Source organism: Neovison vison, chromosome 7 (genome assembly GCF_020171115.1).
Source record: "Neovison vison isolate M4711 chromosome 7, ASM_NN_V1, whole genome shotgun sequence".
NCBI lineage: Eukaryota > Metazoa > Chordata > Mammalia > Carnivora > Mustelidae > Neogale > Neogale vison.
Window position 1 is genome coordinate 112,581,441 of NC_058097.1, and position 13,887 is coordinate 112,595,327.

The 13,887-nt window shown below is 49.4% G+C and overlaps 1 protein-coding gene across 6 annotated transcripts in view; it reads left to right on the forward strand.

Annotated features, from left to right (window-relative positions):
• Positions 1–13,887, forward strand: part of GRAMD1B (GRAM domain containing 1B) — a 178,910-nt gene that overhangs the window by 24,108 nt on the left and 140,915 nt on the right. The window contains exon 1 of one of the 6 annotated variants that reach the window (XM_044258078.1): positions 3,809–3,929. The exons of the other annotated variants lie outside the window; for them this stretch is intronic. Within the exon in view, the coding sequence (XP_044114013.1) occupies positions 3,853–3,929 (77 nt within the window). The 5' untranslated portion in view covers positions 3,809–3,852. Of the gene's footprint in view, positions 1–3,808; positions 3,930–13,887 lie in introns of those variants that run through there. 6 annotated transcript variants of the gene reach the window in all.

Genomic DNA, 13,887 nt, shown 5'->3' on the forward strand with positions numbered 1-13,887 from the left:
CGTGATCCCTGTTTATTTAAAAAAACGAGTTACTTGGGCACATCCCCAAAAGATAATTCGTCTATGTCCTAACACTTAGAACTCGGGGACTGTGAAAGCGAGGTCTTCCGCCCTGCTCTGTAGAGGGAGGGCAACGGGGGTGCCGCTGAGGGCTGACCGTGGAAGCGGACTCCCTCCCACTGGCAGGAGGACTTCAGTGGTTCGGGTGAGGGCATCTCGGAATGCAGACGCGTCTGCTGCTCTGACGTTTTCCAAGACCTCGGGAGACAGCGGTGCGAAGCCGGTTGTCTCTCTGCAGCTGTCGGATGTCAGGGCATTTGTTCTCCTGGCGTTTTCCACTCAGCTGTAGCGGAAGCCAGGAGCCGAAAGACGTGCAGGAGAAATGGGCCTTCTTCATGCAACGTAGTGACAGACTGAAGACAGGCCTTGAAGGCCGGGGACCGGGTCATCACAGGATGTGGGGTCTAAACTCTTGAACTGGGAGCCCAAGGTGGTGGGGGGCAGGTGGTGGTGGGCAGGTTACGGAGGAAAGAGGGGACACAGACACTGACCCTTGCCACGGGAGCTTCTGGTCAGAGCAGCAGAGAATGGTGCCCGCGTGGACAGCTGTTAATCTGAATCTGCGCCGCACTTTATCCTTTTCAGAGTGACTTCCCAGGCCACGGGCTCCAGGAAGGCGGCGCAGAGGGCGATGACCCTTTGCATTTGCTCCAGCACTTACCATGCTTCCCGACACACACCAAGCCTCCAGGCACGTGCTCAGGGCTTGGCCGTCCATTGCTTCTTTCGCTCTGGCAGCCTGTGGGGCAGGTGGAACGTCTGTGTCCGCTTGGTCCTTAAGGACACTGAAACTCTGCACCGTGCCCTCATCCGTACAACTCAGTAATGATGGGATCTGACTCCAGAAGAGGGGTTCCTGGCTCTTTTAATTCAAGCTTTGTTTGAAACTGTGTAAAGAATACATCTGCCCATGTAACACCATACTGAGGTTTATGTGCGTGTGCTAACGATGTAGGTGGTGAAAATCCAAAGGAAATGGAACATAGAGACCAAACACTGTAAGACACTCTTTCAGCGGGCCTCTGCTCTGTTAAAGCAGCCGCTCCGGTGCAAAGCTCTGGCTGGATTTTTACCTCCCCTGTGGGACACATGAAACATTCAGGCTGCCCCAGCAAGGAACGTTCGAATTCCGCCCGCCTGTAGGGCTTTGGCTGCTCTGCGCCAGCCACTAGGCTCTGTCTGGCCTCTGCTCTGGAAGGATTTAGTCTAGTTTATTTATTGTCCATTCATTCATTTGTTCGCCTGCAAGTTTTTATTGAGCATCTTTTAGGCAGTCAGTGCAAATCATGCAAATAAATGTAAAACCTGGAAATGTGGCGGGCGCCTCCAAGGAGAGGGCAGCAGAAACTGCCGCATTTGGTCATCCTGATAGCTGGCCACATCTTACTGTGAAGGACATCCTCTCTAGCAGGAGACCATCCTTTGTAAATGGAGCTGGATGGACATGTTGTCTTATGAGAACAGAAGCAAGTTACCATCATTCATTTCATTCTAGGGCCAGGCCGGCTCATTCATTTCACAGAGTAGACGATGATGGCTTGTGCTTTGCTGAATGGGGTACCCATGGGCCTGGGGTAACCTGGCCCACTTCACTTCTCTCTTTTCTTCGGAACACAGGACCACTGAACTTCCCTTCGGCTTTCTCTAGCAGAGGGTGGGCAGGGGAAATAAAAGTTCTGTTTTGGGGGCACCTGGGTGGCTCAGTGGGTTAAGCCGCTGCCTTCGGCTCAGGTCATGATCTCAGGGTCCTGGGATCGAGTCCCGCATCGGGCTCTCTGCTCAGCAGGGAGCCTGCTTCCTCCTCTCTCTCTCTCTGCCTGCCTCTCTGCCTACTTGTGATCTCTCTCTCTGTCAAATAAAAAAAAAAAAAAAAAGTTCTGTTTTGTTTCTCATTCCTTTGATGCAAACAATTCCAAAGCAGGACACTTTTGAATTGTTATCTGTGCCTGTCTCTGACCTTAGTCCTCATAGCCATGAAGAGTCTGGAGTCCTAGAGCATCTGTCCCCAGTTACCTACCAGCTTAGGGCCCCTCTGAGTGACAGGTGCTGTTTGGAAATAATTTACTTTCACTGTCTTAATCAGCTCAGTAGTGTCCTGGGAGGGTTGGTAAGAAACAGTTAAACATGTGCAGATAAACCCGAACATACTTGTCCAGGTTCAGTGGATGGGTATCAGAGAACGAATGAAGTAATAAGTAAATAGACCTTTAAAAACACGTCTTGTGAGGGACTCCTGGGTGACTTAGTCGTTTAAGCGTCTGCCTTTGGCTTAGGTCATGATCCCAGGGCTCCTTATTCAGCGGCGAGCCTGGTTTTCCTTCTGCCTGCTGCTCCCCCTGCTTGTGTGTGCGCGCTCCCCCCCCAACCTCTTTCTCTGGCAAATAAGTAAAATCTTAAAAAGAAACAAAAATAAATATATTGTGGATCTAATATGAATATATTGTATAAGTGTGTGTGTGTGTGTGTGTGTGTTATGTATTTTTTAACTCTGGATATCCCTAGGGCAGGTGAGGTGGTGGATATCCCTAGGGCAGGTGAGGTGGTCTTGGGCCATCAGCAAAAAAAAAAAAATTTTTTTAGATTTTATTTATTTATTTGACAGAGAGAGATCACAAGTAGGCAGAGAGGCAGGCAGAGAGAGAGGGGAAGCAGGCTCCCCGCTGAGCAGAGAGCCCGATGCGGGGCTCCATCCCAGGACCCTGAGATCATGACCTGAGCCGAAGGCAGAGGCTTTAACCCACTGAGCCACCCAGGTGCCCCCATCAGCAAAAAATTTTAATTTGCTGATTGAATAGGATATTTGTTTTGATGTTCGCTGGTGGGTTAGATCCATCCACTTCTTGGGGGGACCGAGAGACTTGGCCTGCTCCATTCTAGATGAGTCCAGGCTAAGCCCAGCCGGAGTTGAGGGATGGGGCATCCGGAATCACAGGTGGCTACTGATGGTGAATTTGAGAGAGACGGGGGACAGCTGAGACATAGAATGTTTTTGTACCCTTTCCAAGGCTCTTCATCCTTGTTGAATACCATTGATAACGCCCAGGCTGACATCGTTCCTCAGCAGTGGAGAGGGCTCCCCAGGGGCTGAGTTTGATTTTTATTCTGGTAGCAATTTCCAGCCTGCTTCTATAGAGTAAAATTCCAGCCTGGAGCGAACTTTCTCCCCTCCGGCCACTTTGCATCATCAGTTTCCTCCTGCAGAAAGAGGGCACCGTGCTAATACCGACCTTGTCGGTTGGCATGGCGTTGAAATAAAGGCGAGGCATCTCTCCAAGTGCCTGATGCGTGTTCGGCGCCCTCTTTCTCATGACTTCTTTCTCATCCCTTTACATTTAAGGGAAAGAAGTGTTTCCACATTGGTGTCATTTTCCGATCGGTGCCGAGCTTATCTGATGCGAGGGGCAGGCCATGTGGCTTGTGGTTGTCTGTCATTGCAGTACCTTTGCTGAGTCACTTGGGGTTGGCAGACCTGGAAAAAATTAGTGGTCCAGAGGGCGGTTAGGGCTGTGTGTGATCAGGGAAGTAGCCTGTGGCGTCTGCTTCTCATTTCCTGGTGCACTTCTGGACCCTGGTCCCCCTTCTCATGGGAGAGGGACGGGGACATGGAAGCCACCAGGGGGATGTTGCGCCTCTATTGCCCGGAGCTGGGCTTCCCCGATGTGGCTTCACGAATCTTTGATTTCAGCTAGATCCGTATTTCATAAGGCCTGGCGGAGAGCTCTACATGAACGGATTGTCTCCGGGGTTTGAAGGAGTGATGTTCTTTGATATGAGGCATAATTAGGAGAGAAGATGCTGTTGGTGCTGGGAAGAAGATGCCGAGGGAGAACTTTTAGAAAAATGAGAAGATCTTACAGAAAAGAGCCAAGGTAAGATGGAAAGACTGCCTTTGAGATGTGAGGCATTTGTGAGATTCGGGGTTGTGGGCACTGAGCAGTGCTGAGTCCATCTTTCGTGAGACTCTGACTGTGGAAGTGGCTACATGCCATTCTTGTATTTAGAGACTATTTTAACTTGCTTTATCTGCGTATTTTATGAGGACTTAGCCTTATATTAGTAAGAGGATTGTGATAGGTTATATCCCCAGCGACATCAGCGAGAAATGTGGTTTTGAGTATGTACTGTGGAGGAGCTCTCTTTACTGTTCAGGGAAGTAGGAAAGCAGATGTTTACGTCTGGGTTGTCACAGTACACACATATAGAATGAAAGGAGAAATATTTGATTAAACTATAATCTAGGTTTCCATTAGGACAAGCTAGAGATTCATAAGGGTGCATGAAAATCAAAACAAAGTTCCCTAGACTCTTCTTTTGAATTCCCTTCCAAATTAAAAATACTTCAAGTTAAAAATGCCCGAGAGACCCTTCTGATTATATGTATTCCCCTTTAGTCGGTCATTGGTCTTGAGGGCCCTTGTCACATAAACTGCTGCCCGAGCCCCTCGGTCTGACCCAGTTGGTAAAGTCGTGTGCTGTGCGGTGAGCTGGGTGGATTCGAGTCCAAATTTTGTCCCTTTTTAGGGGTTCTGCCCCTGTGAACTTTGCATCTTTATTTTTTTTGCTTCTTTGAGACTCCTCAGTTCCTGATTTTATTACCTTGATCATACTTTTTTTTAAGCCTTTATTATTTATTTGAAAGAGACACAGCGAGAGAGGGAACACAAGCAGGGGGAGTGGGAGGGGGAGAAGCAGGCTTCCACTGAACAGGGAGCCTGATGCGGGGGCTTGATCCCAGGATGCTGGGATCATGACCCGAGCCGAAGGCAGATACTCAACCAACTGAGCCATCCAGGCGCCCCACCTTTGTAATACTTTTAACTTACCGTGGGTTTTTGTTTTGTTTTCGTTTTCGTCTGTGTTGATGACGGGTCTCTTCCCTCTGCATCCCTGCTGCGAAACCACAAGAATATCTGAGGGTTTTTTTTTTGTTTTTTTTTTTTAAGAATATGTGCTGCCAAAGCAAGCACAGAATTTGAGGTTCTTAAGTGCTGGGGCCCGGCCTGTACCATGTCTCCAGTGGTCAGAACAGAGCTGGTATCTGGTAAACCCTCACCAAGAGCCCATGATGTGGACATTATCTGGAACGAACAGCTAGTCGTAGTTCTCCTTGTCATGAGCGGTGGCACCGAACATCAGAGAAAGGAAGGATGGTTCCTGTAGCTGAAGGGCAGCCTGGGGTTGTGGGGGCAGAACTCTTGCTCTCAGGGTAGGGCCAACTCGAGTTTTATTTTTTTACAGTGCTCTCAAATACCCTTGTGGCTTTCTACACGTCTCTTCTTTCTTTAGTTTCCTGTTCTGGAAGGGGAGGAGTGAGACAAAGATCATCTTTTAGGCCCCTTCCTATATATGGGTTGGTCCACGATTTTATTACAGGAATTATAGACTCTGATCAAGGCAATAAGCTGGGAATAGTTCACAATAAAAGGAAGCAGGAATCCAGAATTGCGAGCACAGGGAGCGAGCCAGGAGGTCCCATGTGTCTTTGCACCTGTGAATTGCCTTTCCGGGGACCTAAGCTGCAGGATGCTGTTCTTTCTTGCCCCCCACTGCCCAGCTGGGGCCACCTCACCCTTCTAGTCCAGACCACAGAGCGCCCTTCTCTGCCAGTCGCTTAGCTTTCAAACCAATTTTCCTAGAAATCGTCCTTAAAATCTTACTGAGCTTCATTCCCCTTTGAAAAGGCCAAGAGGGGCCTTTGTGGTGGTCGGGCTTGCTCCGTTTGTTCTACCCAGAGGCAGACTGAGGTCCAGAATGGTGAGGCTCCTTGCTCTGTGTCCTGCCCCGTCAGTGGCGGAACCAGAGCCAGACCTGGACTTCTGAACCTGGCCCCAGTGCTACTGAGCTTGTGCTCTGTTTCCCCTGTTTTTATTTTTAATACATGGGAGCGTGACTATGTGCATGACTCCAGGAGCAGGGCATACGGATGGTACGTAGAACCCAGCTGGGGTGCCCTGAGATCTTCCCGTAGCCCACCGTAGCGGCCTCCCGCTCTCACTCTGGGTACAAGACCACGGAAGAGTCCCACTGTAGACTTACCTTACCATTGGGTGAGCAAGGTGGGAGTATGGGACAAGTCAGCACAGATTTATACCTTGCCTCACATGTGTTTTGCACGATGCTTGGAGTGGAGCAGGTAGGGATACCAGAGAAGAAGAGAGACCTGTCTTCAGGTGTGAGCAAGCAGAGGCAGTAGGGGATTCTAGATTTCTCCCTGGCCTTCTCCCACCGCCTGTAGTCAGGCACCTCCTCAAATCTCTTCCTCAGGGGTTCCACTCCCTTTGTTTGAGCCTTTGCCTCTCTGCCTCTGCTTCCTTCTAGAGGCCTCCCTCTTAATCCTCTGCTTTCTTTGGATAACCAACCAACCAAACAACACTGTTTCCAGAATCTTCAGTACCTCCCTGATCACCTACTGGATGAAATTTAATCCCACTCCTGGGACCCATGGGCCCTTTGTCATGCAGATTTTGCTTTCTTGCCTATGTTCATCTCTAGCCATAAAGGGCCTAGTCTTTGCCCCCAGCAGGGTGAGCCTGAGGCCCTTGACTGAGCAGCAAACAACTCTCCACCAAGTCATTGAGAGCGCTTGCCGATTTCTCCACTTAGAATATGCCGTCTCAGCTGCTTCCTCCTCCATGAAGCTCTGTCCAGAGTCCCATGGAACCCCAGGTGTTCTGTCTTGTGCGTGGGTAGTGTGCTTTGTAGAGCCAACTTTTCCCATCCCACCCTCCACGAAGAGGTCCGCTTGTTGTGTGTAATCTCTTTACTCAATGGAAAGACTCTCCATTGGAGAGTGAACTCCTTCAGGACGGAATGTATTTTCTTTTTCCTCTTTCATCTTGGTGTTCCCTCAAATGGAGCCTGGCACATAGTAGGTGCTCGAAATGCTTGTTGAATGAGAGACGTGATCTCACTAAGTAATATTGAACTTAGGTCAAGGATAGAGTACTGGGATTTTTTTCCCCCCAGGAAGGAGGAGTCATTTGAAATGCTGTAGACATGTCAGAAAGAATTGAGGTAGGGAAAAGGCCCCTGGGCCGTCGTCCGTGATATTTGATAATAGGATAGTTTGCGTAAAACACTCGAGATGGGAGCTTGAGTGAGGAAGTGAGCAGAGGGGTATGGATGGAGCTAGTGGACAGCACCAGTCTGAGGAGTGGGGAAATGAGAAGAAAACAGACGAGGTGGGTAACCGCAACACTCAAAGAGTATGATGAAATTAAAAAAGTGATCTGAGCCCACGTTGGGTGACTGTTTGCCCTCTTGGGGCAACTGGGCATCATCAGTTCTAACTTACCTCCTCAAAATGGGGCTGCCTGCCAGCCGAGCGGCGGAATGGAGGTTGCCCATTGCGTTCCGTGTCCCCCACATCACCCTGAGAAGCCAATGGACAGAAAGAAGAGCTTGAAACAGATCCGTTTCTTGATTCTCTAGGTTGAATGGCATCCCGGGCAAGGGAGCATTGAGAGGCCAGGGGTTTTCCCTGCTCCTCATAGTGTACCCTACCCCCATTGTACTATGGAATGTGAGTAAAGAGCAGAAAAGACAGAGGACAGCAGCACACTGAGTGATGAGAACACGTGGGGCAGGTCTGTATTGGTGGGATCCTCTAAGTCTCAGCTCTGCAGATGGGCCATCACAGAATGGGAGTGGAGCTGGCTCCTCTACTGCCCCTAGCCCGGAGTTGGTTCTCCTTAGTCCGTGAGGCATGGGAATAACCACCTCATGCTCTCAGCCCAGCAGAGTTTGCACAGAGGACTCAGCACACTTGCAGGCTTTAGGCATCACAGCCAATTGCCCGCCTGGCCATGAGCTTGGAAAAGCACATATAGGAAGTTGCGGTAGGGGGCGCTGTATAGGCCAGAAAGAACCCCACATTGCAGAAGGGTTATAGTTACTGCGATTAGCTCTTGAAGTCAGGGTGAGTGGGGTATTTGGTGACGGAAAATGGCACACTGTTATTCTTCATGTAAAGAAATTGAGAAACCAAGAACAGACAGAATGGAATTGGGATAAAAAAGAGGCATGTTGTTTTCCTTGAATACTGACTTTTAAGTGAGATCATATGTGAAAAAAGGTTATTGTAGGCGTTCAGTACATGTCTGTTGCCCTTCTCTGTGATACAGCGTTTTGGTGATTCATACTTTTCTTTATACTTCAGGCTTCATTTCTAAACATACTTTAAGATTCCTTTTTTTTAAAAAAAGATTTTATTTATTTATTTGACACAGAGAGAGAGATCACAAGTAGGCAGAGAAGCAGGCAGAGAGAGAGGGGGGAAGAGCAGGCTTCCTGCTGAGCAGAGAGCCCTACTCGGGGCTCGATCCCAGGACCCTGAGATCATGACCTGAGCTGAAGGCAGAGGCTTAACCCACTGAGCCACCCAGGCGCCCCATACTTTAAGATTCTTGAGGGTAGGGCTAGGTCTTAGGGTACTTTGTCTCTACTGCCTTCTAGCACGGAACTTGGGGCACCCAAAGCTTGCTTTCTCATCTTTTCTCTCTGTTGGCAGGTTGCCGTTCGAAGTATTCTTTGAATGAGTCTTGAGTGAGTGGGTCATCTACTTTGTGGATCATGAAAATCTTTTTGTACCCTTTTCCATGTGGGTGGATCCTACATTTGAACTTGAAGGGGCAAAATGGATATAGGGCAGGACTCTGTGTGTGTGTGTGTGTGCATGTGTGTTTCATTAACATTCTCAAAACAAAAATAAAAGATTTTTGGATTATTCAACTTCTGTCTTCTTTTGTTCCGTAAGGTAAATTACACGTGTCTGTTGCCTTCTTGCTAATGAAATGTGCCCATGAGTGTGTACTTTATCAGAACCTTGCCAAGTGCTTGGCCCGGAAGATACGGTGTCGAGCTGTTAACTCACCTGTCCTGACTCCAGGTCTGTTCAGTGCTGTTTCTTCCTCCGGCCCCTCAGGGGCTGTCTGTGAGTACTGAATGACCAGAGTTCTCTGTTAGGACTGTTTGTTATTTCTTCTAATTGGAAAAAAAAAACAAGATAATGGTTTTACCATAAACCAGTTTTTCCAGAGGCCAAGGGCAAATGAAGTTGGATGGGGGATGGGGCTAAGTGTGAGGCAGGGAACGGGGAGGTAGGGAAGCTGAAGGGACTCTTTCTGGAACACAACACAGTCTCCAGTTCGTCGTTGATCTGCACAGGCCCTCCGTGTTATCTGGCAGTTGGTCTGTGATAGAGTTTCTGGGTCAGTACCCCTCCCCCGCCATGTGTCCTTTGCCATTTAGGACACAAGAATTCCTCCTGCTTTCCAGATGCATCGGCCCCTTCTCTCCCCTTGGCTTTTTGGGGCAGGATATAAGGCTATTCTTTCTTTCTTTCTTTTTTTTAAATTTTATTTGAGGGACACCTGGATGGCTCAGGTGGTTAAACGTCTGCCTTGCACCCAGGTTGAGAGCCAGGGTCCTGGGAGCCACCAACCATTGGGCTCTCTGTTCAGCGGGAAGTCTGCTTCTCCCTCTCCCTTCATCTCTCCTTTCTGCCTACTTGTGCTGTAGGACTTTTTTCTCCGATGGTGCCCATGGTTCTTGGTCACAGTGCTTTGAAGAATGAAGATGTAGACCAGACAAAGTGGTGGACAGCAAAGAGAGGCTTAAGAGAGATGGCCAAGGGATAGTACAAAACTCTCCGGGAGGGAGGGACCCTAGGGGGTTGCCTTTGGTGTTTCTAAGTCTGCTTCTTGGCACTGTTTTAATCTGATTAACCCTCCCTGCACCTGTCATCCAATCAGGCTTTTGTCATCTGCTGGTCACGTGGGAAAGGGTGGAGGGCTCCTTCCAGAGTGGGTGTAACATCCTTTCAAGGGTGGTTTCCTCTTGGGGGGCATCTTTGTCCCCACCTGTCTTTCTTCCAATTATCCTTTGTCACTTGTGCACTCTCTCAGTCTCTCTCTGTGTCAAACAAATGAGTAAAATCTTTAAAAGAAAAAAAAAGATTTTACTTGAGAGAGAGAGAGAGCCCTCACGAGCAGGGGCGGGGAGCAGAGGGAGAGGGAGAAGCAGACTCGCCACTGAGCACAAAGCCCCCGATGCACAGGACCCTGGGATCATGACCTGTGCCCAAGGCAGCCACTTAACTGACTGAGCCCCCCAGGCACCCCAGGACAAGGCTTTGTATATCCTCCCTGCTTTGTTACCTCCCGCACTCCCACACTTTCAGCGGAAGGGGTTTGATTCTGGTTAACTAGAGGGAAACAGGTGGTGACAGAATTAGCTACCAGTTGGGAAGCTGTAGTCATGAAACATCTTGAAAACATATTTATTCTTCATTGGACTTGGGCTTTAAAGAAGTAACACAGACTCCTGCCACTTTTTCTTGGGCTTTGAAAATGGCTCTTGCGGGAGTTCGCCAGCTGTTTCTGGGGAACCAGGTGCCCCGAGCTATTCTGCGCTATTCCAAGACCTCCATCGGGCTGCTGCTGCTTCCGCGGGCGGTGGACCGGCCACCAGCATGGCTCCCCACACTTACTTCTGTGCCGAGGCACTCAGGATGCTGGCATTCTTGCCCTGTGGCCTGCCTACCCCTCCCCAGTCCTGCCCTCACGCCTCCAGGGGATGGCGCTCACCTCTCTGGTTCCCAGACGCATCCTGTGAACTTCAGGCCAGCCCTTCCCAGGCCTGGCTCTAGCTCGAGGAAGTCCTCTCCTACCCGGGCCACACTGCTCTGTCTCACTTGGCTTTCAGCCGCGGATTGTCCTCGAGACAGCTCTGCTCTCCTGCAGGAGTTGTTCGAGAACTTGTTTATTTCTGTGGTTTTACTTGTGGCCTCGTGACCTCATGGCAGGTGCCATTACCTGGCGAACTGTCCCGTCTCACATCAGCCCCTGTTGACTGGTCAGAGCAACTCTCGTCGCGTCTCTTTTTCTTTTTTAAATTAAATTTTCAAAAGATTTTATTTATTTATTTGCCAGAGAGAGAGAGCGAGCGAGCACAGGCAGGCTGAGGGGCAGCAGAGGGAGAAGCAGGCTCCCTGCCAAGCAAGGAGCCGGATGTGGGACTTGATCGCAGGACGCTGGGATCATGACCTGAGCCGAAGGCAGCCGCTTCACCAACCGAGGAGCCACCCAGGCGTCCCATTAATTAAATTATTTTTTAAAAATTTAGGCGGCACACAATGTTACATTGTATCACGTGTACACCGTGGTTCCATAACCCTGCATATCATACTCTTCTCTTGTCCCTTCTTTTTTGTGGCATCAGACTTCCCAGATGCTCTTGTCTTGTGGCCGAGGGCGGCCTCCTGCAAAGACAGTTGGCAGTTGCAGCACGATGAACTTTTCCACTCCTCCTAGGCTCCCTTCCCCACCCTGAACTTCAGATCTCCCCCACTCTCATTTCTGAGATTGGTGGTTTCTGCCACTTATCCCTTCGCAGCTTTAGGTGAATGCCACGGCCAGCGTTGTCCTGTATTCAACAGGGAATTCAGGGACAGAACCCCTGTACTGAAACCCTGTTTTCCTTAGCTTTCCACTGCTTTGCTCTTTGACCCTGTAAACCCTTATTTTCTTCATCTTTAAAAAACGGGAATCAGGGACGCCTGGGTGGCTCAGTGGGTTAAAGCCTCTGCCTTTGGCTCTGGTCATGATCCCAGGGTCCTGGGATCGAGCCCCGTATCGGGCTCTCGCTCAGCAGGGAGCCTGCTTCCTCCTTTCTCTCTGCCTGCCTCTCTGCCTCCCTGTGATTTCTGTCTGTCAAATAAATTAATAAATCTTAAAAAAAAAAAACAACAAACAAAACAAAAACGGGAATCAGAGACTCTATTCTTACCTGCTTTATGAGGTTGGAAAGATCAGAGGGAAGAGTGTGCAGGGAAGCACTTTGTAGATAGGAAAGCACTGTTTACTGTTAATATTAAATATGACCTATTAGAATGCAGTGTCTTAAATACACTGAAAAAAGTAGCCAGTGTTTGCCCTAAAAGAGATTTTTTTCTCAGGCAGCCAACAGGTTGTCCCCAAGGCACCGTGTTCAGGCTTGGATCATCGGAGCTCTGTGGCTCAAAGGCCATTGAGCTCTGGGTGCAGGAGGGAAAAAAATGAATGAGTTAGGCCTTGACTATGTCAGAGGGAAGAGGCAGCCAGGCTTCTGGCTCAGTGGGTAATGCAGTTATTGAGATGTGAGGTCATACGGAGGAACAGAGGGACAAGGTGAATAAAGTTTGGAGGAATGAGTGTGCATGGCTTCTTTGTGGGGAGCACAAGCAAGTCTACGTGAGCCAGACATGAGGGGCTTAGGTGGAGCTTTGTGTAGGGGAAGTTGAGAAGAGGAAACTGCTTTCATGGTATAAGGCCCATGTGGGAGGCAAAGCACCTTGGACTGTATTGGGGGGCATCAGAGGAAAACTCCAAAGGATTTCAACCTGGGAAAAGGCACATTTAGACCTATTTTACAAGAGAACACTGGATGGTCTGAGCATTTTCACGTGCTGGGTCCAGCTCGCATCAGCCGATCACGTGCGTGGTTCCGGGGCTGTGATGTTGGCTTGAAACTGACCGTGCTGGATCCACACAGCAGAAACCCGCCAGTGAAGCGGCGGGTGTTTCCTCCTCCCCGAAGCTGATAGTTAAGCACTATCAGCTCAGTCAAGGGCTGTTTCAAATATTTACTTACGTATTTATTTTAAGAGAGAGACTGTGTGTGTAGTGGGGGATAGATTGGGGCAGAGGGAGAGGGAGAGAGAAGCATAAGCAGGCTCCATGCCCAGCACCGAGTCAGATGCTGGGCTTGACCTCACGACGCTGAGATCATGACCTGAGCTGAAATTAAGAGTTGGACACTTAACCCCGGGAGCCACCCAGGCGCCTCTAGAGGCCATTTCATTAGGGTAGGGACTTCAGTAATTTGCACACCTGGGACATGTGTGAAAATCCTTCAGGCCCCCGCCTGGACCCTCGGCGGCATCAGAATCCAAGGAAAGTGATGGGTGGGAGCCTATCTTTAAAAAAGTTGCCTGGCCATTCTTGCACAGTCAGTCTGGCACTGGTGGTTGGTCCAAGGCCAGGACAGTGGAGAAAGGGGAGTGGTTCATACGAAAGATGCGCCCGAGGTAGGAGCTGCAGAACTCAGTGGCTGATTAGATGTAGGGAGTGGAGGAGAGGGAACTGCCCAAGCTTCTTGTGTGTTTCCTTGTTCGGACAACTAGGTGGATGGATGGAGACGCAGGTAGGCGAGCTAAGGAAGGCAGGTAAGAGGGACTTGGTGGGAGAGAGGAGGGTGGGGAGGAGAGCAGAGCTGGTTTTGCATCATGCTGTCTGGGAAGCCCCTAGGGACGCAGGGTTTTGGTGATGTCTTCTATGCATTTGGAATCTGGGAACCTAGTACTGGGTAGAACAGCCAGGTTGGGGACAACATGTGGGTTGTTGAAGGCATGGATTTGGACGAGATTGTTGGGGAAGAATGTGTAGAGAAGAGAAGGTGGGCAGAACTCTAGCAACAACTTTTCAGAGAATGGTAGAAGGCGGACCAAGAAGAGGTCAAGCAAACAGCACTTTGTGTATTGATTCCTGAAGTCCGTGGTTTCTCGGAGGGAGGGGGTTCCTCTAGGTGTTTCCAGCATTTCCGAAAGTCTGGTAGAAACCACGCAACATGCTTTTGCAGTTACCTAAAATGTTGTTTAGAGTGTTTTAGGTTAAGAGTGACTGAAGAGAGTTTGAGGCATGGTATTAGACACTGACCTGAGGTTCTGAATGGTAGTTATGTACTTTTAAAGATTTTATTTATTTATTTATTTATTTGACAGAGAGAAATCACAAGTAGGCAGAGAGGCAGGCAGAGAGAGAGAGGGGGAAGCAGGCTCCCTGCTGAGCA